At 52.3% G+C, this 21,935-nt stretch overlaps 8 protein-coding genes across 8 annotated transcripts; 5 read left to right on the top strand and 3 right to left on the bottom strand.

Annotated features, from left to right (window-relative positions):
• The first annotated feature begins 244 nt into the window (after positions 1–244).
• On the top strand, positions 245–4,090 carry CC84DRAFT_1161332 (kinesin-domain-containing protein). The gene is made up of 3 exons (XM_018177705.1): positions 245–753; positions 801–2,501; positions 2,551–4,090. The coding sequence occupies exons 1-3, from the start codon at positions 454–456 to the stop codon at positions 3,922–3,924; spliced, it is 3,375 nt and encodes a 1,124-aa protein (XP_018040741.1). The 5' UTR covers positions 245–453; the 3' UTR covers positions 3,925–4,090.
• A 374-nt stretch (positions 4,091–4,464) lies between these two features.
• Positions 4,465–6,681, top strand: CC84DRAFT_1161330 (succinic semialdehyde dehydrogenase). Its single transcript, XM_018177704.1, has 4 exons — positions 4,465–4,883; positions 4,971–5,061; positions 5,111–5,480; positions 5,528–6,681. The coding sequence occupies exons 1-4, from the start codon at positions 4,863–4,865 to the stop codon at positions 6,543–6,545; spliced, it is 1,500 nt and encodes a 499-aa protein (XP_018040740.1). The 5' UTR covers positions 4,465–4,862; the 3' UTR covers positions 6,546–6,681.
• Positions 6,651–8,020, bottom strand: CC84DRAFT_482663 (Cloroperoxidase). The gene is made up of 4 exons (XM_018186451.1): positions 7,871–8,020; positions 7,620–7,820; positions 7,049–7,498; positions 6,651–6,917 (listed from the first exon to the last, which is right to left on the bottom strand). The coding sequence occupies exons 2-4, from the start codon at positions 7,777–7,779 to the stop codon at positions 6,757–6,759; spliced, it is 771 nt and encodes a 256-aa protein (XP_018040739.1). The 5' UTR covers positions 7,780–7,820; positions 7,871–8,020; the 3' UTR covers positions 6,651–6,756.
• A 3,190-nt stretch (positions 8,021–11,210) lies between these two features.
• Positions 11,211–11,937, top strand: CC84DRAFT_1213700 (uncharacterized protein; the record flags this gene model as incomplete). The annotated part of the gene is made up of 2 exons (XM_018182564.1): positions 11,211–11,431; positions 11,484–11,937. The coding sequence occupies 2 exons, from the start codon at positions 11,211–11,213 to the stop codon at positions 11,935–11,937; spliced, it is 675 nt and encodes a 224-aa protein (XP_018040738.1).
• A 742-nt stretch (positions 11,938–12,679) lies between these two features.
• On the top strand, positions 12,680–14,685 carry CC84DRAFT_482603 (uncharacterized protein). The gene is made up of 2 exons (XM_018186450.1): positions 12,680–13,410; positions 13,463–14,685. The coding sequence occupies exons 1-2, from the start codon at positions 13,013–13,015 to the stop codon at positions 14,382–14,384; spliced, it is 1,320 nt and encodes a 439-aa protein (XP_018040737.1). The 5' UTR covers positions 12,680–13,012; the 3' UTR covers positions 14,385–14,685.
• A 301-nt stretch (positions 14,686–14,986) lies between these two features.
• On the bottom strand, positions 14,987–16,482 carry CC84DRAFT_1213698 (uncharacterized protein; the record flags this gene model as incomplete). Its single annotated transcript, XM_018182563.1, has 4 exons — positions 14,987–15,529; positions 15,659–15,835; positions 15,889–16,025; positions 16,077–16,482. The coding sequence occupies 4 exons, from the start codon at positions 16,480–16,482 to the stop codon at positions 14,987–14,989; spliced, it is 1,263 nt and encodes a 420-aa protein (XP_018040736.1).
• Positions 16,483–17,744: 1,262 nt separating this feature from the next.
• On the top strand, positions 17,745–18,281 carry CC84DRAFT_482586 (uncharacterized protein). The gene is made up of 2 exons (XM_018186449.1): positions 17,745–17,955; positions 18,043–18,281. Exons 1-2 carry the CDS (start codon positions 17,860–17,862, stop codon positions 18,232–18,234), a joined length of 288 nt encoding a protein of 95 aa, XP_018040735.1. The 5' UTR covers positions 17,745–17,859; the 3' UTR covers positions 18,235–18,281.
• Positions 18,282–21,014: 2,733 nt separating this feature from the next.
• Positions 21,015–21,914, bottom strand: CC84DRAFT_1161323 (uncharacterized protein). The gene is made up of 4 exons (XM_018177703.1): positions 21,773–21,914; positions 21,659–21,722; positions 21,509–21,599; positions 21,015–21,456 (listed from the first exon to the last, which is right to left on the bottom strand). Exons 1-4 carry the CDS (start codon positions 21,842–21,844, stop codon positions 21,201–21,203), a joined length of 483 nt encoding a protein of 160 aa, XP_018040734.1. The 5' UTR covers positions 21,845–21,914; the 3' UTR covers positions 21,015–21,200.
• Between the last annotated feature and the right edge of the window lie 21 nt (positions 21,915–21,935).

The following is a 21,935-nucleotide window of genomic DNA, read 5'->3' as shown; positions in this document are numbered from 1 at the left end:
AGCTGGAGCGGGAACGTGGGCGACGGACACTGTTAGTCTAGACAAATGGCTGACAGAACTCAAGTAATCATATCATGCTACGACGCGAGGAAGCACGGCAGCATCAAACGCCGTCGTTGCAGGTGTTGAGCTGGTGCACGCCGCGATTCCGCGCGCTTGGGGTGAGCAGCTAGCGCGACAGGGATCTGCTCACCCTGGCCTGTGTTTACTGTTTACCTGTGCCGAGCTTCCATCAACACGATAATCACTAACCGCCAGCCTTTTCAACGAGCACACACAACACTGCCAGACATGTCGGGGCTCCCTCGATCTGCGCAGGTGCCTACAAAGCGCGCACCCGCGTCGGGTTCAATGCGCCCCCCAATCATGCGCCCAACCTCACATCTCGCCCGCGGGCGCTCCGCAACACCTGCGCACGACGGGAAACAAACACGGGCAGAGTCAGTTGCTTCCATGCGGAGCGTGCGCTCGTCACCGTCCTCGAATCTGAAGCGCAAGGAGCGCGACTTCGAAGGCACCGATGAGGAAACAAACATCAATGTCGTCGTCCGGTGTCGAGGACGCAACGATCGCGAAGTCAAAGAGAATTCCGGCGTTGTAGTGTCTACGAGTGGAATCAAGGGAAGCACTGTAGATCTTTCCATGGGCCCGAGTGCGCTCAGCAACAAGTCGTACCAGTTCGACAAGGTTTTCTCGCCTGCCGCCGATCAGAACATGGTTTTCGATGAAGTTGTAGCGCCCATACTAGACGAGGTATGTGGACCGAACAGGGTGCAGTCAGATGAACTAACGTGTACAAGGTGCTCGGTGGCTTCAACTGCACCATTTTTGCGTACGGCCAGACCGGTACTGGCAAAACCTACACCATGACGGGTGACATCTCAAATATCCTTCCTCTCCCAGATGCCGCCGGTATCATTCCACGCGTTCTCTACGCCCTCTTCAACAAACTCGAGTCAGAGGAAACGGAAAACTCGGTTAAATGCTCTTTTATCGAGCTGTACAACGAAGAGCTGCGCGATTTGTTGTCGACAGACGATGCTGTGAAGCTGAAGATCTACGACGATAACAGCAAGAAGGGACACAGCACCACTTTGGTCCAGGGCATGGAAGAGTGTCACCTCAAGTCAGCCGCTCAAGGCATCAAGCTTCTCTCTGACGGAACCAACAAGCGACAAGTTGCAGCGACCAAATGCAATGATCTGAGTTCGCGTAGTCACACTGTCTTCACAATTACCGTATACATGAAGCGAACTTCGGAAGATGGTGTTGAATATTTGAGCGCCGGGAAACTCAACCTTGTTGACCTTGCTGGAAGCGAAAACATCCAACGAAGTGGAGCAGAGAACAAGCGCGCAGCTGAGGCAGGTCTCATCAATAAGAGCTTGCTCACTCTTGGCCGCGTTATCAACGCGCTGGTAGAACGCAGCTCACACATCCCATACCGAGAGTCCAAATTAACCCGCTTGCTGCAAGACTCCTTAGGTGGTCGAACAAAGACCTGCATCATTGCGACTCTATCACCCGCGAAGAGCAACCTCGAAGAAACGATATCGACCCTCGACTACGCATTTCGCGCAAAGAATATCCGCAACAAGCCACAAATCAACCAACTCATGTCGAAGAAGACTTTGCTCAAAGAGTTTACCGCCGAGATCGAGAAGCTAAAGAGCGAGCTGATCGCAACCAGACAGCGGAACGGTGTCTACCTCACGCAGGAGAATTATGAAGAGATGGCCACCATCAGCGAGTCAAGGCGCATCTTGAGCGAGGAACAACGTGACAAGATCGAAACAATGGAGGCGAACCTTCGCAACAAGGTGGAGGAGCTTTTCAGCCTGACAACGAATTTTCAAACCCTCAAGAAGGACAATGAGCAGATCAGACTCAATCTGGAAGGCACAAAGGGTCTACTTGACAAGACCGAGGCAGTCCTGACTATGACACGAAAGAACCTCGCTGAGGAAACCGAGATGCGGAAAGCTCATGCTAAAACCGAAGGTGAACTTGCAGAGATCGGCCAAGACATGATCTCTACACTAGGAAAGACGACGTCTGATATCGACGCTCTACGATCCAAAATTCGCCGGAAGTCGGAACTGCAGTCTCAGAACCGTCAGTACTGGGCAACGTCTCGGCACCAGGTGGTGGATACGACACAGCTTGTCGATACCCGCATAGCGCAGTTCCGGAACCAACAGGAGCAGATGATGGAGTCTCTATCGACCAGAATGCAGGCTTTCGTGACCGATGAGCTTGACAAGCTTGATGTATCACAAACCTTTCTAAAAGAGAAGATGAAGGATTTCGGGATGTCCGAGCAAGAGGTGAACGAGCAAACCGCCAAAGCTCGTGATGACATGAACGAAGTGTTAGAAGAGATCAAGACCTTGCGAGAAGATGTAAAGCAGAAAGTCGGTGCCGGTCTCAACGAGCTGTCTGCGGCAGCCGAGAAGATATCTGCAAACATTATTCTGGAGTTGGAGAAGTTTCAGGCGGAGGTATGTCATTTGAGCGAATCATTGGCGTACACTAAACTAATTGCCACAGCTCCATGCTTCCTATCAAGCCCTAGGTAGAGAGTTTAAGAATACTTTCGTCGATCTGACCAAATCCCTCAACGAGCAACAAGCTGAGAATGAGCGACTACATCACCAAGTCCTGAAAGCGAATTCAGCCCTTGTGCAAGCCAACAAGGCGTCCCAAGGCCGTCTGCTTCAAGTCGTTGACGAGGAAAAGCAGAGATCAGCAGAGGAGCGCCAGCAGCTGCTCGCCCAGGTCACTTCACTTATCAATGCCAGCGAGGACGCGAAGGACAAACGCTTGAACGAGAGAGTGATTGGCGTATGCGAAGAGATTGGTACTGCAAACGCATCTTTCGAAACCGAGCAGTCCGCATATTCCGAGGGAATGGGTATCTGGGTGGAAAGTTCCAATGGCATCCTTGCTGGAATATCAAGGTCGCAAGATGCTGTCAAGACTAAGATCAAGGGCGATTTCTCGGCAGTGACCCAACAGTCCACTTCGATCAAGAATACGACCACTTCAGTACACAAGAGCACAGTGCAGATTGTGGAGGCACAAATGGCGCAGATGGACACACAACTAAATTCCTTGGACGACATCATGTCGCGTGTGCGCGAGCAAAATGATGCCCATCACACTGCTCACACAATTTCCCTCAGTGCATTGTCATCTACCGTCCAGTCGTCTTATTCGAGCATTGGGGAGCACCTTGCCACATCCTTTGCTCGCGTACAAGCGCTGGAGTCTGACGTTGCAGCTCAAACAACCGCGCTCAAGGAGATGTTGCCGGCTTTGGCAGAGGATGCAAACATACGTGCTCCTTTGCACGAGCTCCGAAAGACGATCGAAGGTCAAAATCTGCTCGAGTACAACCCCACCGGAGAAACGCCACAACGCGTCAACTACACCATTCCAGACAAGCTGCCACGGACTGAAAATTACGAAAGCCTATTGTCACGTCTTCGCGATCGCCCCGTTTCCGCAGAGGCTCGCAGTCCTACCAAAGCTTTGATTTTCAACGATACAGAGAACGAAACAAACGACGACATCTTCAATGCGGTCACCAAACCCAATTTTGGTCGCTCTGTCAGCGCACATTCTGGCACCGTACCCGTGGGGGCCTCTCTTCGCGAGCTTGATGTTAATGTCGTTGCGCACGAAAGCCACACGCAGCCCTTGCCCATCGTATCTCACTCTGACACCACGGTCATGGCAGCTCCTCCGCTTAAGAAGCAACGCAGTGAAGACACAAAGTTGCCGATGAAAAGGATGACCAGGAAGACCGTTGGCGGCGAGGGCAAGGGTGACCGCGAGAACTTGACCATCACGAACTTCAGCTCAAGTATCGGGCCAGGGCTTGCCAAGGGGAGGGTGTTGAGGAGCCGCGGAAGCAATTAGGTGGTCTGGCTCGATGGTGTCTTCTGCATAGCCAAAGGAGTTCGTGACTGGTTTTGATTACTGGGCATGGCGGAGTTTTGATAGGCTTGGTAAATGGGGCATCTTGTGCGAAAGGGTGTGAATAGGAATGGGTGGCGTTCAATGCTCAGTATATCTGACGTAGTAATTGATTACCTTCTTTTTTGCAGCTACTCATAGCTATCGTATTCGATATACCGTGGCCGTGAGCTTATGGGGATTTTTGTGAAGCGCGGAAGGACCCAGGATGCTTTGGAGCGCAATACCGTGGAATGACATATGGCATGTAGCGTCATTTGACCATGTGTCACCAAGATGGCTTTTCAATCGCAAAGGAGACTGGTTTGGGTGTGGTTTCGCAGCTAGCTGAAGAGGGACCGACCTCGGGACGCCAGGGTGCTCTTCTCTTCTCCACCATGGAAACATACACGCCATAGACGCGCAGAGGGCACAAGCCAAGTTCACCATGGATCCGAAGGCGCTACAAAGGAGTCACACGGCTCGCAAACATGTAGAGGAGCATCTCATCTGAATTTTCTGCAAGAGCATTTGCAGGAGTAGGCACATCGCGACGTGCTTCGGCTTCAGGCACGTCCCCGCACGAGCAGTTCTCTAGCGAGCTAGCTACCCCAAACGTCATCGCATCCCGCGGTCCATAGCACCTGACAACGCCCACTTCTGCACAACCATTCGTTCACACTGCGTCGCCGAGCCTTATCGGAATTGCGCGCTAGAGATCTAGCTGTAGTGGGCCATTTCGGGCCTGTCGGTGGGAATAAAAGTGTCCTTGTATAAGTGCTCCGCGTCCCGCCGCAATGCGCTCCTTTGCAGCTTGTACAAGAGCAATTGCGAGACAGAACGGTTTCCGAAGTTACATACAGAGAAGCTCCCTGCCTGTCATACTTCAGAGATCTTACGCGATGGGTCACTCAGTGCCGCAGGTAAGTGGAACGGAGCGATGCATTGCGGAAGCTTCGTGATGGTGACGGGAAGAGCACATGCCATGCGACAGGACTGACACCAGTCAGCTCAACGACAAGTCGCTACTCAAGGAGGCGCAGACTTATGTCAACGGAGAATGGATAGCTGCAAAGTCGGGCAAGACCTTCGAGGTCCATGGTACGCGCATGGCTGTTCTACAAGAGCGCCAGAACTGACTTCAGTACAGACCCCGCGACCGGCAAGACGATAGGCACACAACCCGAGATGGACCGCGCCGATACCGAGGCTGCCATCGCAGCTGCCGCCGCAGCTTTTCCCGAATGGCGCAAAACCACCGGCCGCCAGCGATCGAAGCTGCTACGAAAGTGGTACGATTTGATGATTGAGAACGCCGATGACCTCGCAAAGTTGATAACGTGGGAGAATGGCAAGCCGATTGCCGATGCGAAGGGTGAGGTCACATACGCGGCGAACTTCTTTGAGTGGTTCGCCGAGGAGGCACCCAGGACATATGGCAGCACCATTCCCGCGAGTGTCGCTGGAAACAGGGTCTTCACCATCAACGAGCCTGTTGGTGTTTGCGGTCTCATTACACCGTGAGTACCTCCAGGCCGACATGTAGAGGTCTATTGATCTGTTCTAGATGGAACTTCCCAGCGGCCATGATCACCCGTAAGATTGGTCCTGCTCTCGCAGCTGGCTGCACAGTCGTAGCAAAGTCTCCCGGTGAGACACCATTCACAGCAGCCGCCCTCGCAGAACTCGGCCACCGAGCCGGTATTCCCAAGGGTGTCATCAACTTCGTCACAGCGCTCAAGAACACCCCTGAGATTGGCGAAACCATCACCTCCTCCAGGACGGTGAAGAAGGTCTCCTTCACAGGGTCCACAGGCGTAGGCAAGCTCCTCATGAAGCAATCGTCCGACACCATCAAGAAGCTCTCCTTCGAGCTCGGTGGCAACTCACCCTTCATCGTCTTCGACGACGCTGACCTCGACGCCGCCGTAACCGGCGCTATAGCGTCCAAGTTCCGCTCGTCAGGCCAGACCTGCGTTTGCGCCAATCGTATCTATGTCCAGTCTGGCATCTACGACGCCTTCGCGGAAAAGTTCGTCGAGAAGGTCAAGGGCTTCAAGGTCGGCGGCGGCTACGACGAGGGCGTCACCCACGGCCCGCTCATCCACGACCGCGCCGTCTCAAAGGTAGAAGCGCACGTGCGCGACGCAGAGAAGCAGGGCGGAAAGATCCTCATCGGCGGCCAGAAGCTGCCGGACCTCGGCAGCAACTTCTACCAGCCCACTGTCATCCGTGACATGACGGCCAACATGCAGCTCGCCAACGAGGAGACTTTCGGCCCTGTTGCAGGCCTCTTCAAGTTTGAGACTGAGGCTGAGGTCATTGAATTGGCTAATGCGTCGGACGTTGGTCTTGCCGGATACTTCTTCAGCCGCGATGTACAGCGGTGTTACAGGATCGCTGAGGCGCTTGAGGTTGGTATGGTGGGTGTAAACACCGGATTGATCTCTGACCCTGCATCGCCTTTTGGCGGTGTCAAGGAGAGTGGGTTCGGACGCGAGGGAAGCATGTTGGGTATCAAGGAGTACGAGGTCACCAAGATGGTCACTCTTGGTGGGATGGGAGAGTCGCTCCAGGGCTCATGATAGTATCTACCTTGTGAAAAGTTTTCTCGTACATAGTTTTGAGTTTTGCTTGCGCATTACATGGATATTCGTGGTGAGGTCACTCGATATTTACACACGCGTACACATCTCAGTATCAACACACATGCAACGCACATATCATTTACTACTAAGAAGATTGACATGCAGTAAGCAACCGAGAAATGCAGCCCCACATCTTGTACCGCACTATCTAGGCTGGGTGCGAGATGACATTACCAGTCCCCGGCAATACAATGTCAGCATCCTTCTCGTCCGTAGCCATGGCTAGCTTCAAGAGGACACCACCCGTGCCCAGACCATTGATCGAGGACGGGGTTTTCCAACCCTCGCGAGCAGGGAGACGCTCCTCACCTATAAGGCGTCAGCGTGTCCAGAAACCTCGGTAGAATGCCCGGTGAACGATTTGAGTACTCTGTGTTACCCCTAGTAGAGCAATGCAGCACCTAAACTTTGACCTATAGCTAGGGTCTTGGACAACTTACAGAAAACAATTTCGAGCCACTCTAGCGGCACAGTACCCTTGTTGGGGTCGAGCAGCAGCTGGAAGTAGATGGACGTCTCCGCGTAGCTGTTGAAGCGTTGAGAAGGACCATAGAGGAAGTTGGGGTTGCTCTTGTGAGCGCTCTTCACGCGGGCCCAGCGCGCAGCCGCCGCGAGCGGAAGCGAAATCTGCGTCGCGCCTTTGAAGAAGCTCTTGAACTCGTTGAAGACGTCACGGTTGAACTCTTGGTCGCCTGCACCAGGAGTGCCTGTGTCGGCGCGAGACAGAGAACCATCGTGTTCGATGATGTTATGCTTCTTGAGGTCCTGGAGGGTGAATGCGCCGCTGGCTGGATCCGATGAGGTCTTGAGGGCTGCGAGGAAGAGACCGACTGTTACTTCGGTGGAAAGGTTGACGGCGGAGGTGGCTTTGATCAGGACCCCTTGGGTGACTACATGAGGCTTGTGTGAGCAAATGCGCCATGTTTGAGGCTCATTACGCCGCAGTACTCCAGGGAAGCAGTCCTAGCGCCGAGTATAGCCAGCATGGATGCAAAGTATCCAAATACTTACTGTTGCGCCCATCCCGCGGCAAAAAGCCATGATTGGCAAGGGCATTCAGCACGGGACAGGGACTACGAAGGTCGCCCGAGGCAGGTGCACGCCAGTCATCGTAGTTGAATTGGGCACCGGCAACGGCAGTCAGTCCGAGAATGGTAGTAACGATCTTCATATCGGTCGACTACGCGGTGTTCGAGGGTATAGCGAAGTGTGCTGGAGTGAGAAGATTAGCACGAGCTGTGTTACTAAATTACCGAACGTACCTGATCTGTTACTCTGAAGTTGTACTTTGATTCTGAGAGGGATCGAGGTAAAAGGCGGGGTCAGGGGTGTTGGGTTAGAAAGTACGCTGTCGAAGTTTATATAAGGTAAGCACGAGAGTATCAACCGAAGGGTACATGTGCGGTTGCCTTTTCGTTTGCAGATAGGACAGTGCGCGGCGAAGGTAAAGTTATAGACCACATTTAGAGAGCTGCATTGAACTTGGTTGCGAGTAGCGATCATGCTCTTGGGGGATCAGACGTCACCAGACAACCTTTTGAAGGCGCAAAAGAAGAACACCTCGTGGCAAGCGACTCATCGGCCCGGTACGATGACCATGACAATCACAATATGATCTTGCAAGCCATACCGCTTCGTAACCCGCTATGTGTCGCCTCCATAATGTTGCGGAGCAGTGGCTGTTGTGATGATGATCCTAGAAATTCAGATGCCCTAGCAACTCGGGGTCAGCTGGGCGTAGGTCATGTTGCAATGCGCGACGCTCACCTGACGGCCAAACAGCCATGGAATCGCACGCGGATGATCTTTGGAAGGTAAACACTGATGACATGCTTCTCGTCCCCAAATATCTCCATGCGCCATGTCTTGGACTTTTGTCAAGTTGATGCGACGGACCTTCCAAGTGTACGACTGGCTCGTCCGTCCGCATATATAATGCGTCCGTTTCCTGTAGCGAGATTTGACACAGCGAAGAGCTGCTCAGTGATGAAATAGCTTGACATGACGTGAAATTGTATTCAGACGGCTTACTAAACGCACCGGGCGATTTGAGGCAAGACCTCTTTCATAACTCTTCTTTTCTAAATACAAGGCAGAGGTGATCGGCATAGGCTTAGGATAGCGAGTGTGACGGCAGGATGCCTACATATCGAACATTGTTACAAACTGAGGTTCCAGTATATACTCTTTTCTATACGGACAGATTAGCATAGCAACTAAGAAGCGCGTGTTTGAGGACGAATTTGGCACAGAGTGTTGCTTACGCGAAACTAGCATGTAATAAATAGAAGTAGAACGTAGTGAATCGCCGAAGCTGTCTATGCATGAAAGTAATTTTGGTCGCCAGTCTAGCGGTCCATACTGCTTTCGCACCCTAACTCTTTCCTGTGTCGTCTCTGGATCTCTATTGTCATTTCCCATTCTCACAATCTCAACAGCATACACAACTCTAGAAGTCACCATAGCGACTACCAAAGCCTCCTTGTAAGATACTCGTAACGTCTATCGCGACCTGACCCCACGCTTGATATGCTTCCATGCTGGGGCATCGTCAGTTGTATGATAACAGAAACCTAAGAAATAGGAGGCTCGGCTTATTCCGGAAAACCGCGTATGCTATTTTTTCGACATGTGTTCTCCTGAGGAGCTTATTGTGGCGCGAACGACATACCTTAGGCTGAGAAACGTGGAACGCTTCACGCTCAAGCCAACGCAGAAAGCGCACCTATAACACATCGTCCGAGCTGTGTTTCTCCTTTAGTCCAACGGAAGTTTTAGAGTGTGGCGCATACTATGTCAGCTATTCCTGTCACCAAGCCCTGGGTTAGTCCCAGACGTTCCTTCACCATGCCACGAACAAGGCACAGCTCAAAGCACACCAGAAAAGATGATACAGTCAGCACAACACCTGACTTGAAGAAAATGCATCAACAGGACATACTAGAACGGCAGTCCTGCGCGATCATGCCGAAGTGAATATCAGCTGTAGTTGCGCAACGGCAATGCAATTTTTCGTAAACTTTAGCTTTGGCACCCTGGCGACACCATCCATCTCAGTCGACCATAGTAGCAACATGACTGCTCAACAAAGGAAATGGTGTGCACGTGGGGTGTGCGACTCGTAAGCTAGATGAAACTCTGATTCATCCTGACTGTAGGCATTGAGTCGGAGTGCTGACAGAACCGTGAGCCTCTAACCGGAGAAGGCTGTCGTTCTCTGCAACCAACATGGAGAGGGAAGGCGAGTCTATTGGAGCTGGCGATCCTTGCCCTCCGCGTCGTCATCGATGTATCGGCGTCATGTACATATATGGGAATGTACGAAAATTACGCAGGCGTGCACCGACCAACATATACGGCGAGTCCAATGATATCGACATCTCGGTTGTTGCTGGTTAGCAAACGGCGAGGTTTCAGAGTTGAGGCTGCGACTCGTGTCTGTCAGCCGCGGCCCTTGCTAGCCGATCTGACGCGAAGCCCATTGTACGTTTCGGACGAAGACGGAGAATAGGATGCAGCCGTGGCCTAGTGCTCTCTGAACCCGTAGTGCCAGGTACATCAGGAGACCGAAGCTGCAGCGGACTGTCAAGAAACACTTGAAGGCGGGCTGGCTAGCGATGGAAAGACTCCGATCATGCAGGTCCACTTGGGCATGCATGCAGAAGGCGTACGAATGCTGGAGGGACTATTGGATCAAGGTCCGCCGCTTCGTGTTGTAAACAAGTTTTCTTGCACGCTGATTTGGTGACCCGTTTTACTCAGCTGGAGCCGAGTCCACCGGTCAACCGCGGCTCAGCGAGGCGGATGCGCCGGATTTCCGCAGACAAGGCTAGAAACGATAGAAACAAGGAGAGCATGGAAGAACGCATCAGAGGTTTCCCTTCGTTTGGAGGTTCAGTGAAACGTAGCAATAATCGCTCCCAACGCAGGGCGTAGACGATAAACGTCGTTGCTGGAAATAGACGAACACGCTAGTGTTACGAGTTAGGTGGGAAGATGACCACGCTATGTACAGAATTGTCGTGCCCTCTATAGCATCAGCGGTGACAAAATCGTCGCGTTTGTGTATCTGGAGGTATCCAGCTCGAATAGAATCAGAGTCGCGCAGGATGTTTCTTTTTGTAGTATGTTGGCCAGCAGAATCAGGTCTTCGCAGCTGGAAACACCCTCGGGCTTTTGACTGGACGATGGAGCTGCAGCCACTACCTGGAGAGGCGAGCTGAGTGCTTATTGGATTTGGAGCTTCAGCTGTGGCCAATGCGAGCATGCGAGGCTGACGCCGCGTGCGGGCTGAAATCAGCGTTCGAGGCTGAGTTTCGCGCGCAACCTACTAACCCGTAAAACTCGGAACATCAGGCAGAAGGTATTTGGCGCTGCCTTGTCCACTCTGATCAACTGACCTTGAGACGTTCTTGGATGACCGACAAACCGACCCATTGACCCTCTGGCATCATTCGCCGGGGCATCCGCTGAGACGAGAAAAGTGGGCCTCACCTGTACAGAAAGCATCCCTCAAACTTCACACCCGGCTGCAGCCTTGCTCCCCTTCTCTAACATCATTTGGATCGAGAGCATATGCCCCAAATAAGACGCAAAGGGAAGATGAAAGAGGACGGACCTACTAGCACCTCAGGGACTCAGACCGCGGACCCGGGAGCGCCGCCTAAGGAATCCATTGTAACGGCTCCCATCGTTGACAGCGCGACAACGTCGCCAACGTTTCTCAACCAGGGAAAGACCCCACCACGGAAAGTGCTGCGCCTTAAATGCACAAAATGTAACGAATATCCTGAAGGATTTCGTAGCGAACATGAGCTGCGCCGGTGCGTCAGGAAGACTGAATGTGCCTCCAAGAGTGCTAATTATATTTCCAAGACACACGAATCGCGTGCATAGGAAGACGCGTAAAGTTTGGATTACCATCGACACCTCACCCGACAAGAATTTTCTTGCCAATTGCAAGGCTTGTCAGACTGGGAAAAGGTATAACGAGTGCTACAACGCCGCCAGCCATCTGAGGAGAATGCATTTTCACCCACACAAGAGGGGTGAGCGAAAAATGAGCGCTGCCGAGGCTCGAAGAGGCGGGAAGCCAGGCGATCTAGACCCTCCCATGGACGTTTTGAAAGCAAACTGGCTACGGGAGGTGGAAGAAGTTGTTGGCGAGGCGGATGATTCACCTGAAGAGGGCGAACCTATGGACACGTCGTCGACTCAGCTACAGCCTGCCACGACCCAGGCGGACGGGAAAGCCCCGCCAACGCCCACGACTCCCTCTACGCGAACCATGGCGATCGACAGCATCGTGGATAAAGTGGATGCGTCCTAACAGCAGTGGTCCCCAGGAGCCATGTTCGTGGTAGCCGTGAGCTCAGAAGACGAGAGAAGACACGAACGCGCAATGTGACCTCGCATCTACCATTATCGTCGTCGTGTACCAAAGAGTCGTCGTCCTCTTCGATGTATAGCATCCTAAGACTATCACGGCGACAAAAGGTTCCACGGACTCTGGGTTGCATGGTGCCCGTACAGCAGTAGTTGGGGTCGAAGTCCTGCTGGCACTGCTTTCTCGAGGGTTTGAAGCAGTTGTTCTCTTAGCGATGGTAGAAGTGACAGTTTTCAGCGGCATAAAAGGGAAGGCGCTGGGTTGGCGTCTAGATGAACGAAGCGCTGACTGAACCTGGGAATGATGACTCCCTCGTGCGCATACTGGGCGGCGAGGTGATTGTATTAGATAACATGGCTTCTCTTGCACCCTGATGCTCATCTTGCAGCTCTCTCACCGCACGTCGTCGCGCATGTCGTCATCGTATGGGCGCGTCGCGTAGGAGGTGCCAAGTCCCGTGATGGACCAAATCCCGTGGACTTGGGTCTTTGCATCGTACCGAACGGTGGGTGAAAGTAACAAACCATGTGAAGAATAGTATGCGCACTGCGAGGTCCCGGCCTTGTGCAAGGAGGTGTATTTAAGGGTGGCCAATGTCTCGCGGTGTCGATCTCCTGTGCACCGTACGCGGCCCGTGCTCCCTGTTCATGTGCGTTTCTGCGCCAGTTGCATCCGCGAATAAATCCTTCGCAGCCACCACACCACTGCCCTCGTCGCTGCTGCATGTTTCACCTGCATGCTGCAGTTGCTGTCTTCCCGTCACGAGCCCCGCGCCCGCCGTTCTCCGCCTGTCCGCGCCGACAGCGCACGCGCTGCCACCGCGAACCGACCATGCGCATACCACCGCTCTGATAGCACACCGATCGCCACGTCCGCATCTGTATCGCGAAGCGAGCGATAAGCCTCGCGCATACATCGCGTACGAAATCGTGTAGCTTTTATATGTACGAGCACACTAGCGGCCGACGCATAAAACCTTTCGGGAGAGGGTGGGCTGCAGTGGTCGGAAAACACCAGCATGGCCAACTTCGGACGCATGTCTAAGCATTGTTTCAGCCTTGGAAGCCTGTACAAATTTCCCACCCGACTTTTTGAGTTTCGATTCCTGGGGTGTAGACGGAGTGCAAGTACTTTGCGAGAAGGTACGACCGGCAGCACTACACCTTCTGTAGTGGAACCCCCGGGCCATGGCGTCAACTTGGGCAGTCTCTACAAAAGTTATGAGCCTGTCGCTGGTTGGGGATGTTTTGAAGACGGCTCCGTCTACGTGAATGTGAAGCCGTGGGGAAGTGATATGGACCATGCCAGTTTCGAGGCAAAGATGAGGCTGCTTGAGCCACTTGTACGAAAACCTCCCCCACGCATATATCAAATCAGATCTGAACACCCCAATCTGAGCCGACTTATATTTGTCGAGTAAGACGTACAACCATCAATGTCGTCCGCACGGGCACTAACTTTCCTCTAGCTGTCAGCCCTCAATCAAACTTTCAAAATCAGAAGAATCGTGCACTATCTTTGTTCGAAACGCTAACGATGGCGAGAAATTGTCTGAGGAGAGGCATCCTTTCAGGCGATGTCACTTGACTTATGACCAACTCAACTTTACTCAATCTTCGTCTAAAGTCGATCGGCCCCCAATAGTGTTGCCTCATCCGGTCAGAATGTCGATGAATAGAGCGCTCGAAAACTTCCGTGGTACATTGGTCGGTGGGGTTTTAAAGCCGAATGTGCGTCTAGGCAATGGTCTGACCCTTAGGAAAAATCATTCTCTCGATAAGCAACGAGTTCTCAGAGGCATCCAGTACTTCCTCAAGATGGAGAACGCCAGAGAAGCACAGACCAAGACCCCTACCCCCTCCTCGAATACCAGGCATTCTGTAGGCTTTAATGCCTTGGCCGGTATCGTGCAGGGCAACCTGGGATCAAGTCTACCAGAAAAAGCTCTAAGCCGGTCCCGTGTCGATGGAAAGCACAGCGAGAGCGAGAGCCAGAGCTTGACGAAGAGAGAAAATAAAGTAAGCAAGAGAGAGACTGCGGTCAACACGAGAGAGGTCGCAGTAAGCAGGAGAGAGGTTGCAGTCAACGCAAGAGAAGCGATGTTAAACAAGAGAGAGGCTGCAGTGTATAGCAAAGAAGCTTCTTTATATCATAGAGAAGCTTCATTATTGCAGAAAGTAGCTGCGTTGAACAAGAAAGAAGCCAAACTGAATGAACGAAGAGACACATTGGATAAGAGGACGGTTGAATTTGGCATAGAAAGGAGGCGTCACCTTGCGAAAAATCAGAAGCCCGAGGTTGACTACGACGACATTTTCCCTGAACTCGCCAACTCCGACTCATCTGAACGCCGCACCCGAATCACGCTCCCTCAGGGACCTGTGCAATAGATGGCGAAGATGTGTCCGCAATAAAGTCCTACTCGTTACAGGGTGGGCGGGCCGACAATGTATGATTGGACATATCTTTCGCCGTTGTATTTGAAGAGATGACCTGTCACACTGTAAACAGATTGCATGGCATGTCAGAGACAACATACTGAACGCTCTGTATGAAAAGAAGCCTCGATGTGTATTACTTATCAGGTTCCGATACCCCTCGACAATGAAAAAAAGCAAGACATGAACCTGCAAATGTTTCTTCCACATTACCTTGATGGAAGTTTCATTAACGCACATGGTGTGGCTTGTTCCGGCCATTTTCCTGTGCTTCGCGTGTACGTACCTCCAAACACCAACAACATTATATTCCCAAGATACCCAAAAGATCGTGACTTGGTTCCACAAATCCGCGGATATAACGTTAGCACTCGATGTACAATACTTACCAATGGGATTCATGTTCTAAATGCACTGTGTCATCCCAGGAAGAGCAAAGCAGTATCCACGGTTCCGACCACTCATCGACACCAAAATCTTAGGATACGGGACGCGAACAAAAATGCTCGTGAGAATGCATTAGTTATACGAAAACAAGTGCTGCGCTAACATCATCATGGCTGCGGATGCCTGTTCATATCCCCTTCACTGATATGCCGCTGCGTCTCGTCACTGTCGCGCGCCGACGCCGACTCGACTTGAATGTTCGTCTCGGTGACGATTGCGATACCACTCGTCCCTGCGATAGGTTTCATTATCGAGTCCTGGGACCCGGAAGCGCTGTGCTCGGTTAGGCCGGTGTGTCCCCTTCTCTTCTTGTCCACCATGCGCGAAAGGCGGTTCGTCCCGCCGACGATAGTAACAGTCCGTCCGACCTCTTTGTTCATGGTGTGCAAGCCATAGTCATCACCAACCCGCGCTACATTGTTGCCGCCTGTGTTGGTGGTGGTGCGGTTGTATGCGTGGCTCGAGATTTCTGAATTGACAAAGACTCGACGTGTCAGGGTGTAGAGGAGTGCGTCAACCCAGCCGCACGATGTGAGGAATGAACCAGCGACGCAGAAGAAAGTGTCCGGTAAATGTACTCCCGCCATCGAAACCATCCTGCCTATAGCTATGGGCATTGTAAGAAAAACGTAGACTGCAGGGTAAAGGATCTGTGATGAGGATAAAGTCAGCGCAAGCCATGAACATTGGGCTGGGTACAGTGACTGTCTGAGTCAAGCGAGAGAAGAAGCCTTCTTTCGCAGGCAAGTCGCATCAGCCTGATGCCTGGAACTACTTACCATGAATTTGGTGGCGCGAGAAAGCTTGCTGGTGTCGTTGTTGATAATGCTTCTCAGCCGACCCTTCAGATGAAAGAAGATGTGTCCGTAAATTACAATGGTACCAAACTCTACAATGAAAATCCACAGGTAGTGCAACCATAATCTTTCAGGTTCGAAGTCAACTGATACCCAGCACTGTCATATAACATTAGTATGTGTAGGTGGGCAGTGAGTTTGGGCGTACTTACCCAGCCTCCAGCTCGCGTGAAGAAGCGATTGCCATGCAATGCAGGTCCCAAGACAGTCAGAAGAACTGCGAAGCACCATATGCTAACAATCAATACTATCAGCCAACCATAGGGCATCCGATATCCCTTCACCACACCTGCGGTGTTGTCAGTACGTATCAAAGATAGCGGATGGAATCAAGACTCACCCAACCAGGTGTGAACGGCGATAGCCAACACGAAGAATCCACTGCTGATGTCTCCGATATGCAAGAACCAAGCCTGTATGAAGCAAGGTGCCGTAGGAGCCAAGATTTTTTCTATCCTTAACCAGTGGAACGTGATCACGAACGCGATACTCTGTTGCAGGTCCGCTATTAGTAAGTTGAAAATGAGAAGTATGTACTGGTTCCCCCCCACGTATTCCCTGTAGCTCTTTCGCCATCCTATAAGGCGCCAGGTAATGAAGCACAGAAGGGCGAAGACAGATATCAGCGAGGCCATTGCGAATATGACCAGCGGGATTAAGCCCTTTTGAAACGTAGGAGTCATTGGATCGAGCGAGTTCGGATACGCGAAGTAGCGCTTCGCGAGCACCGCTCGGGGGTCCTCCATGGTAGGATGTGGGTTTGTGTGTATCTCTCGTTCGGCGTTATCTGAGCATGGTGTTGTCCCCACCGGTTCAAGCCACTTCCTCAAGACGTTGTCGACTGCCGGTAAACGTCTCGATGTTGTAGATCTTGTCGAGGCCCTGGACTTGATCGTGGGTGGCTTCAGTGCTCAATGCGCAATTAACTTTGGAGTGGCTTCGTATCGGCGCGTCAACAGACGCGGCGGCTCGTGCGAAGAAAACGACGGTGGAAACGGGAATAACGTTTGCGGACAAAGACTATCGAGAGCGTGCGTGGAACCGTGGGAAGGGACGATATATTACGAAAAGAGCCGGACGCAAGGGGCACGGTAGTAGCTCAATTTTGTATGCATGAAAAGCGGCACCTAAGCATGCACTGTGAACGTCTTCAGGCTGCCCTATGGTAGAGCTACGACGTCAAGGCACTTATCTTGCCTGGGATAGTTGGCATGCTAGCGTGTATCTTGCGCATCCACCCGGTTCTCCATCCAGTGAGAAGATTCATCGCGTCTTACTGTCGAGGCTGGGGTCAGCGAAGGCGGGAAGTTCAAAGCCTGCGCAACATCCCCAATCTAACCTCTGAGCGGAGTGATCGCCGGGCCTTCCGAGCTATTAAACTTTGAATTTGCAAAGCGGCGGCGCTGTGACTGCTGTCGTGTGATAGATGGCAGGGGTTCTGTGCTAGTACCCTCGCGGGTCCACGTGGAGAAACCCTTTTGTGGTGTTTTCGAGACGCCTTTCCGGCAATCGGGCCCAGGTTCCAGTCTGCAAAGGCGATAGAGCGAGCCCTGGAGCCAACGGTCTGTGCGAGTACGTCTGGGGCGCCTAAAGGTCCTGAGCGCAATGCAAGCGCTTGAGCACAAGCGTACGCAAGCCACAGACGTTAGTCATCGAGGTGCCGACACCCTGCAAAGCGCACTGTGACACAGTCTGTTGTTGGCAGACGGCGGGCTGAATTGTGGATGCGCCCGCTCAGGGAGACGAGTGATCTGGGGTAATTAGTGCAGAAGACCCTTGTCTTTCTGGGCAAGAGCGGCCCGTTTTCGTAACCCCGGGGCCCCAACTCCTGAACGTGATCGTGACGAGCCCAGAAGTTCCATGCCCCACTGTTTTGCAACGCCGCACACGCATCGGTTCTTTGGTGAAGGCACTCGCACCGGTTTCAGATTACTAACAAATATCGTACGCCATCACCACGCGCATCTGCTTCCATGTTGGTATTTTCAGCCTGGCGGTGACTGATTGAGCATGACTGTGCGGAGACATGCTTCCTCGCTTGTCGCTCCGCCGAGGCTTGCCTTGCGACCTCTCCAGGGCTTGGAAGCCGATCCTGCGAGCGCCGCATCTGGTCGCCTTGACACATGCGCAGAATCCTCCTAGCGTTTGAAACGCTGAAGCGACTTCCCGGACGAGAACAGGAACAGTTGCGGAGGCAAGTTTGTCGAAGTGGTACACCGGTAAATCTCCACGACCTTGTCACCCCTTGCAAGTTTCTGCCAGCGGGAAGCAAATTAAAACGTCAGCACTAAAGGCGACGAACCCAGGTACTCGACCTTCGCTACCAAGGCCCGCACACACATTTGGGCATGCTCCTGAAGCAGAGAGGGCGCGTTATATCAGTAGCGTGTGTCAGCACCTCGAGCACTTTGCCCCCAGAGATCTGCTCGAGGTCGCCGCTCATTAGGGGCACTGCATCCGTTAACGCGCCTATAGTACCAATGATATCGTTCAGCTAGTCTGACCGCGTAAAGACGGCCATGAGAATACAAAGCTTTTCGTGCGCTCTGACACGCACCGATTTTGCTTCCGTAGCTCTTCAGTCGCTTTATCCATGGTGCGGCGTGAAGCAACTGCGTCGTCGGGTCACCGCACCCTAACAAGATGCTCGCCTACCCCGCAAAACCATATCCCCATACACATGAACGGCCCAAGGCCCTCCATTGGGCTAAGAGGCCATGCACATGGCCTTTCTCCCTGCCCAGCAATCCTCTCGATTGGCGGAGGATTGTATTAAAGCCTTAGAACGCCACTCGATAGGACAGCGAACTTGACAGCCGCGGAACAGGGATCGCCATTCCCGACATTAGCAGAAACGTGAGGAGCAAGGTTCCAGAAGCAAATCTATCGACTGTGCCACGCGGTTCAGATTCTAGAACAACATCCGAAGAGGAAGGACGTCGTACTCGTACCGATGGACGACCGGCTCGCAAATACGGATGCACGAAATACACCAACGGCTAATGAGATGACGGAATGTTTTGTTCCAGTAGCACCTTTGAATTGGTACCAACGAGCCGTTTCAACACCAGGATACTAACAAGCCTCACAATCCTCGTGGGGCTATCAATAGTTACAATGACGCACTTTCTTTCAGTGTCGCCAATACGAATTTCTTCTCACCACGTAAACATATAATTACCCAAGGTTTGTGCAATACTACTCTTGACCTACGCGATGTTACCGTGAAATAGCCGACATAGTCGTGCCTCATGGACTGCGGCGTCTGTGGTTCGATTCGCGGTTCTCCCAGTCTTCACAACGCGAAGCACTGGCACGGCTGATCTTCTCCTTTTGTCCTGCACTTGAAATGAAGAAGAACACTGCCCTTGCCGTGTCATTCGGGACCAGGTAGTGCCTACAGTGTATCACCAAACAATCGTACAAATTTTTGTACATATACTAGACTCCGCCACAACTGTTGCTCACTGACAGGGGAATCGCTTCCGTCAACTTGTCCACAGACTGTCGCCAGGCACAAGCCAGAACACTAGCTACAGAGCAACTTGGTCTGGAATAAGGAAGTCCCCTGCATCTGACCTGGAAAAGCTCCAACAGCTGGCAATTCTGTGGCCAATACACAATCATGCTGACATCCGGATACCTGCGGAAGTTTTCGCGAGCGCACCAACAGAACTGTGACCAAGGCACAACCAGACTTGGGATGTTTGAGGAAGGGCCAGTGGATCCTTGTAGTTAACAAACTAGAATATGCCATTCGGCTTCTGCTTATATCCGATGAACGAGATGGCTGGTCACCCGAACACGAGCACCTGTACCCAAAGGGGCCGCGGATTAGCCATTGCTCCCTTGCTCTATTACGCAATCGACCAAAGCCGCGGCAATGTTGGTGCCGAAATCAACGAGACTGACGATCTTTCTGGAAGCGGAAGAGCAATTCAGATTCGGTTCTCCTCTCACCTGAAGGCTTCACTGTTTTGGCGCTGCTGAACACCTGTTTCGGCTCGATGATCCCTGCCAGTTCGCCGGTTGAATACAAAGACCCCTTTAGTCAGTTTCGTACTCATCCATGATATTGGATCTACTCTCCATGACTACATTCACCTTGACAGATCGTTTTTGAGACGTAACATGGCATCATGTTGCATATCGCTGCCGTGCTGCGATCATACACATGTAGCTGACAACAAAGACTATACATATCACGGCAGAGCTCACTGTTAAAACTCACGCTGAGTTATTGCACTGTAAGTATACAAAGGTAAATTGAACTGAGTTACTAAGGGTTAGATGTGCCTAGTACTTGTGTCAGTCACTGTGATACGTAGCCAATACTCTGCAATGTCGCCCGTGTACTCGCACCACTTGTGATGCCCTTTTGCAATACCTCTCTGTTACATGCCTACGTAGCCATTGACAACGTGCTGCTCTACTGGTCTCAGCTGAACGTTTCGTGTTGAACAACCTTACAATACACAAAACCCAGCGTTCTGGAGAAAACATGACGAACAAAGAATGGAGCTTGCTGAGAGGTACTTACCCGTAGGCTCGCTCCTAAACCACTGTTAGAGCCCAGGTGATGTGACACTATTATGAGTGATAGACAGAAGTTCCTGATGTTCACGACATGTGAACCTCTGCGAAGGAGGTGAATTCCTTCTTCTTTTGGGGCTCGGAACGAGTGCCAGCTTCCCAAGTATGCAATAACGAAGGCTGGTTGGCGCATACTGACTACTGTCTGGCTATCGCACAGTCCTCACTGAGATCAACTAAACAATGCACAACGGTAACCTTGAACGTAAGTAAGATGTGCCTTCGGATGATTAAGTTAACGAGGGGGTTCTAGCATCGTCTGAGCAAGATGCTGATTGTACGTGGATGCTTAAAAGTTGGTAGCCTGTGTTTTCCTAGGATGAGTATTCCGGGACCTGGACGTATGAGAGCGTATGGGACGTGGGCATGGACTTCTCGGAGCGCTACGCTTTTGTAGACCAGGAGGTAGATATCCGAAAGTGATGCGGTGTAAGGTACGACGGTACGTTATGTGTTTGGGCATTCCTGCTACTATTTGTCTGCCGGAGCGCGCGGTGCCTGGGTACGGCTTAAGCGGCAGGAGGGGAGGTAAGATCCGTACATACATCGCATGTGTCAGGAGCAGAAATGGTAACAATATACTCGCAATCACCTTGAAAGCGCAGGTGAACGGACTGGTAGTATGGTGTCGGCCAAGGAAAGATCTGCACGGGAACATGGCTTGGGATTGAGAATTTTGTTCATTGGCATGGAGGGTATCCCTTCGCCAGATTGGCACGTCATTTTATCTGCAAGACGAGTCCCTTGACTCGCCGCTTCCATATGCTAGAGCAACTGCAGACCAGAGAAGATATAATTGAGAACCGTCATAACCACGCCGTGACCCATCCGTGTCCCATAATGCCGCTCACAAAAGCCACCACGTCCACGCTTAGATAGTGGTCTCGTAAGGGATGGGTGTGATGCTCTCAGGCTTGTTGTCCTTGAAGCTGATGGTCCGGGACTCGCGGGGCGCGACCGGGAGGCGCTTCAAGTGGATGTGGATGCCCTCGGTCTTGGCCTGCTTCCTCTTCTCGGCGTTCGCCTTGACGCGCTTGATGAAGTCCTCTCGGGACCGGGAGTGCTTGACGTGCTCGATACGGACGTTGATGCGCTTCTCCATGTATCGGTTACCGACCTGCTTCTGGCTGTTTGGAAGTCAGTACGCGAATCGTAGGTCGACATGGGGTCTATACGCACAGGATAACGCCGACAGCGTTCTGGGTCACGTTGTAGACGATACCAGTCTTTCCGTGGTAGACCTTGTAAGGCATACCCTTCTGGACGGCACCTATCCGGTTGTAAGCCTTTGTGATCGCAATCTTCGCTATTTTTCGCTAGATTCCGTACCATTGGCAACGACGTCGACGATGTCACCGACCTTGTACTGGTGGAGGTAGGTCGAGAGAGGGATCTGCTCATATCAACATCAATTGCGCATCTCGCAGCGTCCGGCAAACTCACCATTCCCTTCTTCTTGAAATCCCTCGAGAACGCATAGCGCGTACCTGCGCGAAGACCGGCGGCGTGACCCATGGCGAATGTTGTGTGTTGGGGGTAATTGTCGAGACGGTGTTGTGCAGTTGGTCGAGGTTGCAAAATCGCGAGTGCGGAAGCCCAGCGGCCA

This window comes from Paraphaeosphaeria sporulosa (assembly GCF_001642045.1).
Source record: "Paraphaeosphaeria sporulosa strain AP3s5-JAC2a unplaced genomic scaffold CC84scaffold_2, whole genome shotgun sequence".
Classification (NCBI taxonomy): domain Eukaryota; kingdom Fungi; phylum Ascomycota; class Dothideomycetes; order Pleosporales; family Didymosphaeriaceae; genus Paraphaeosphaeria; species Paraphaeosphaeria sporulosa.
The sequence above is the reverse complement of the archived record's forward strand: the minus strand, read 5'-3'. Positions and strand labels throughout refer to the sequence as shown.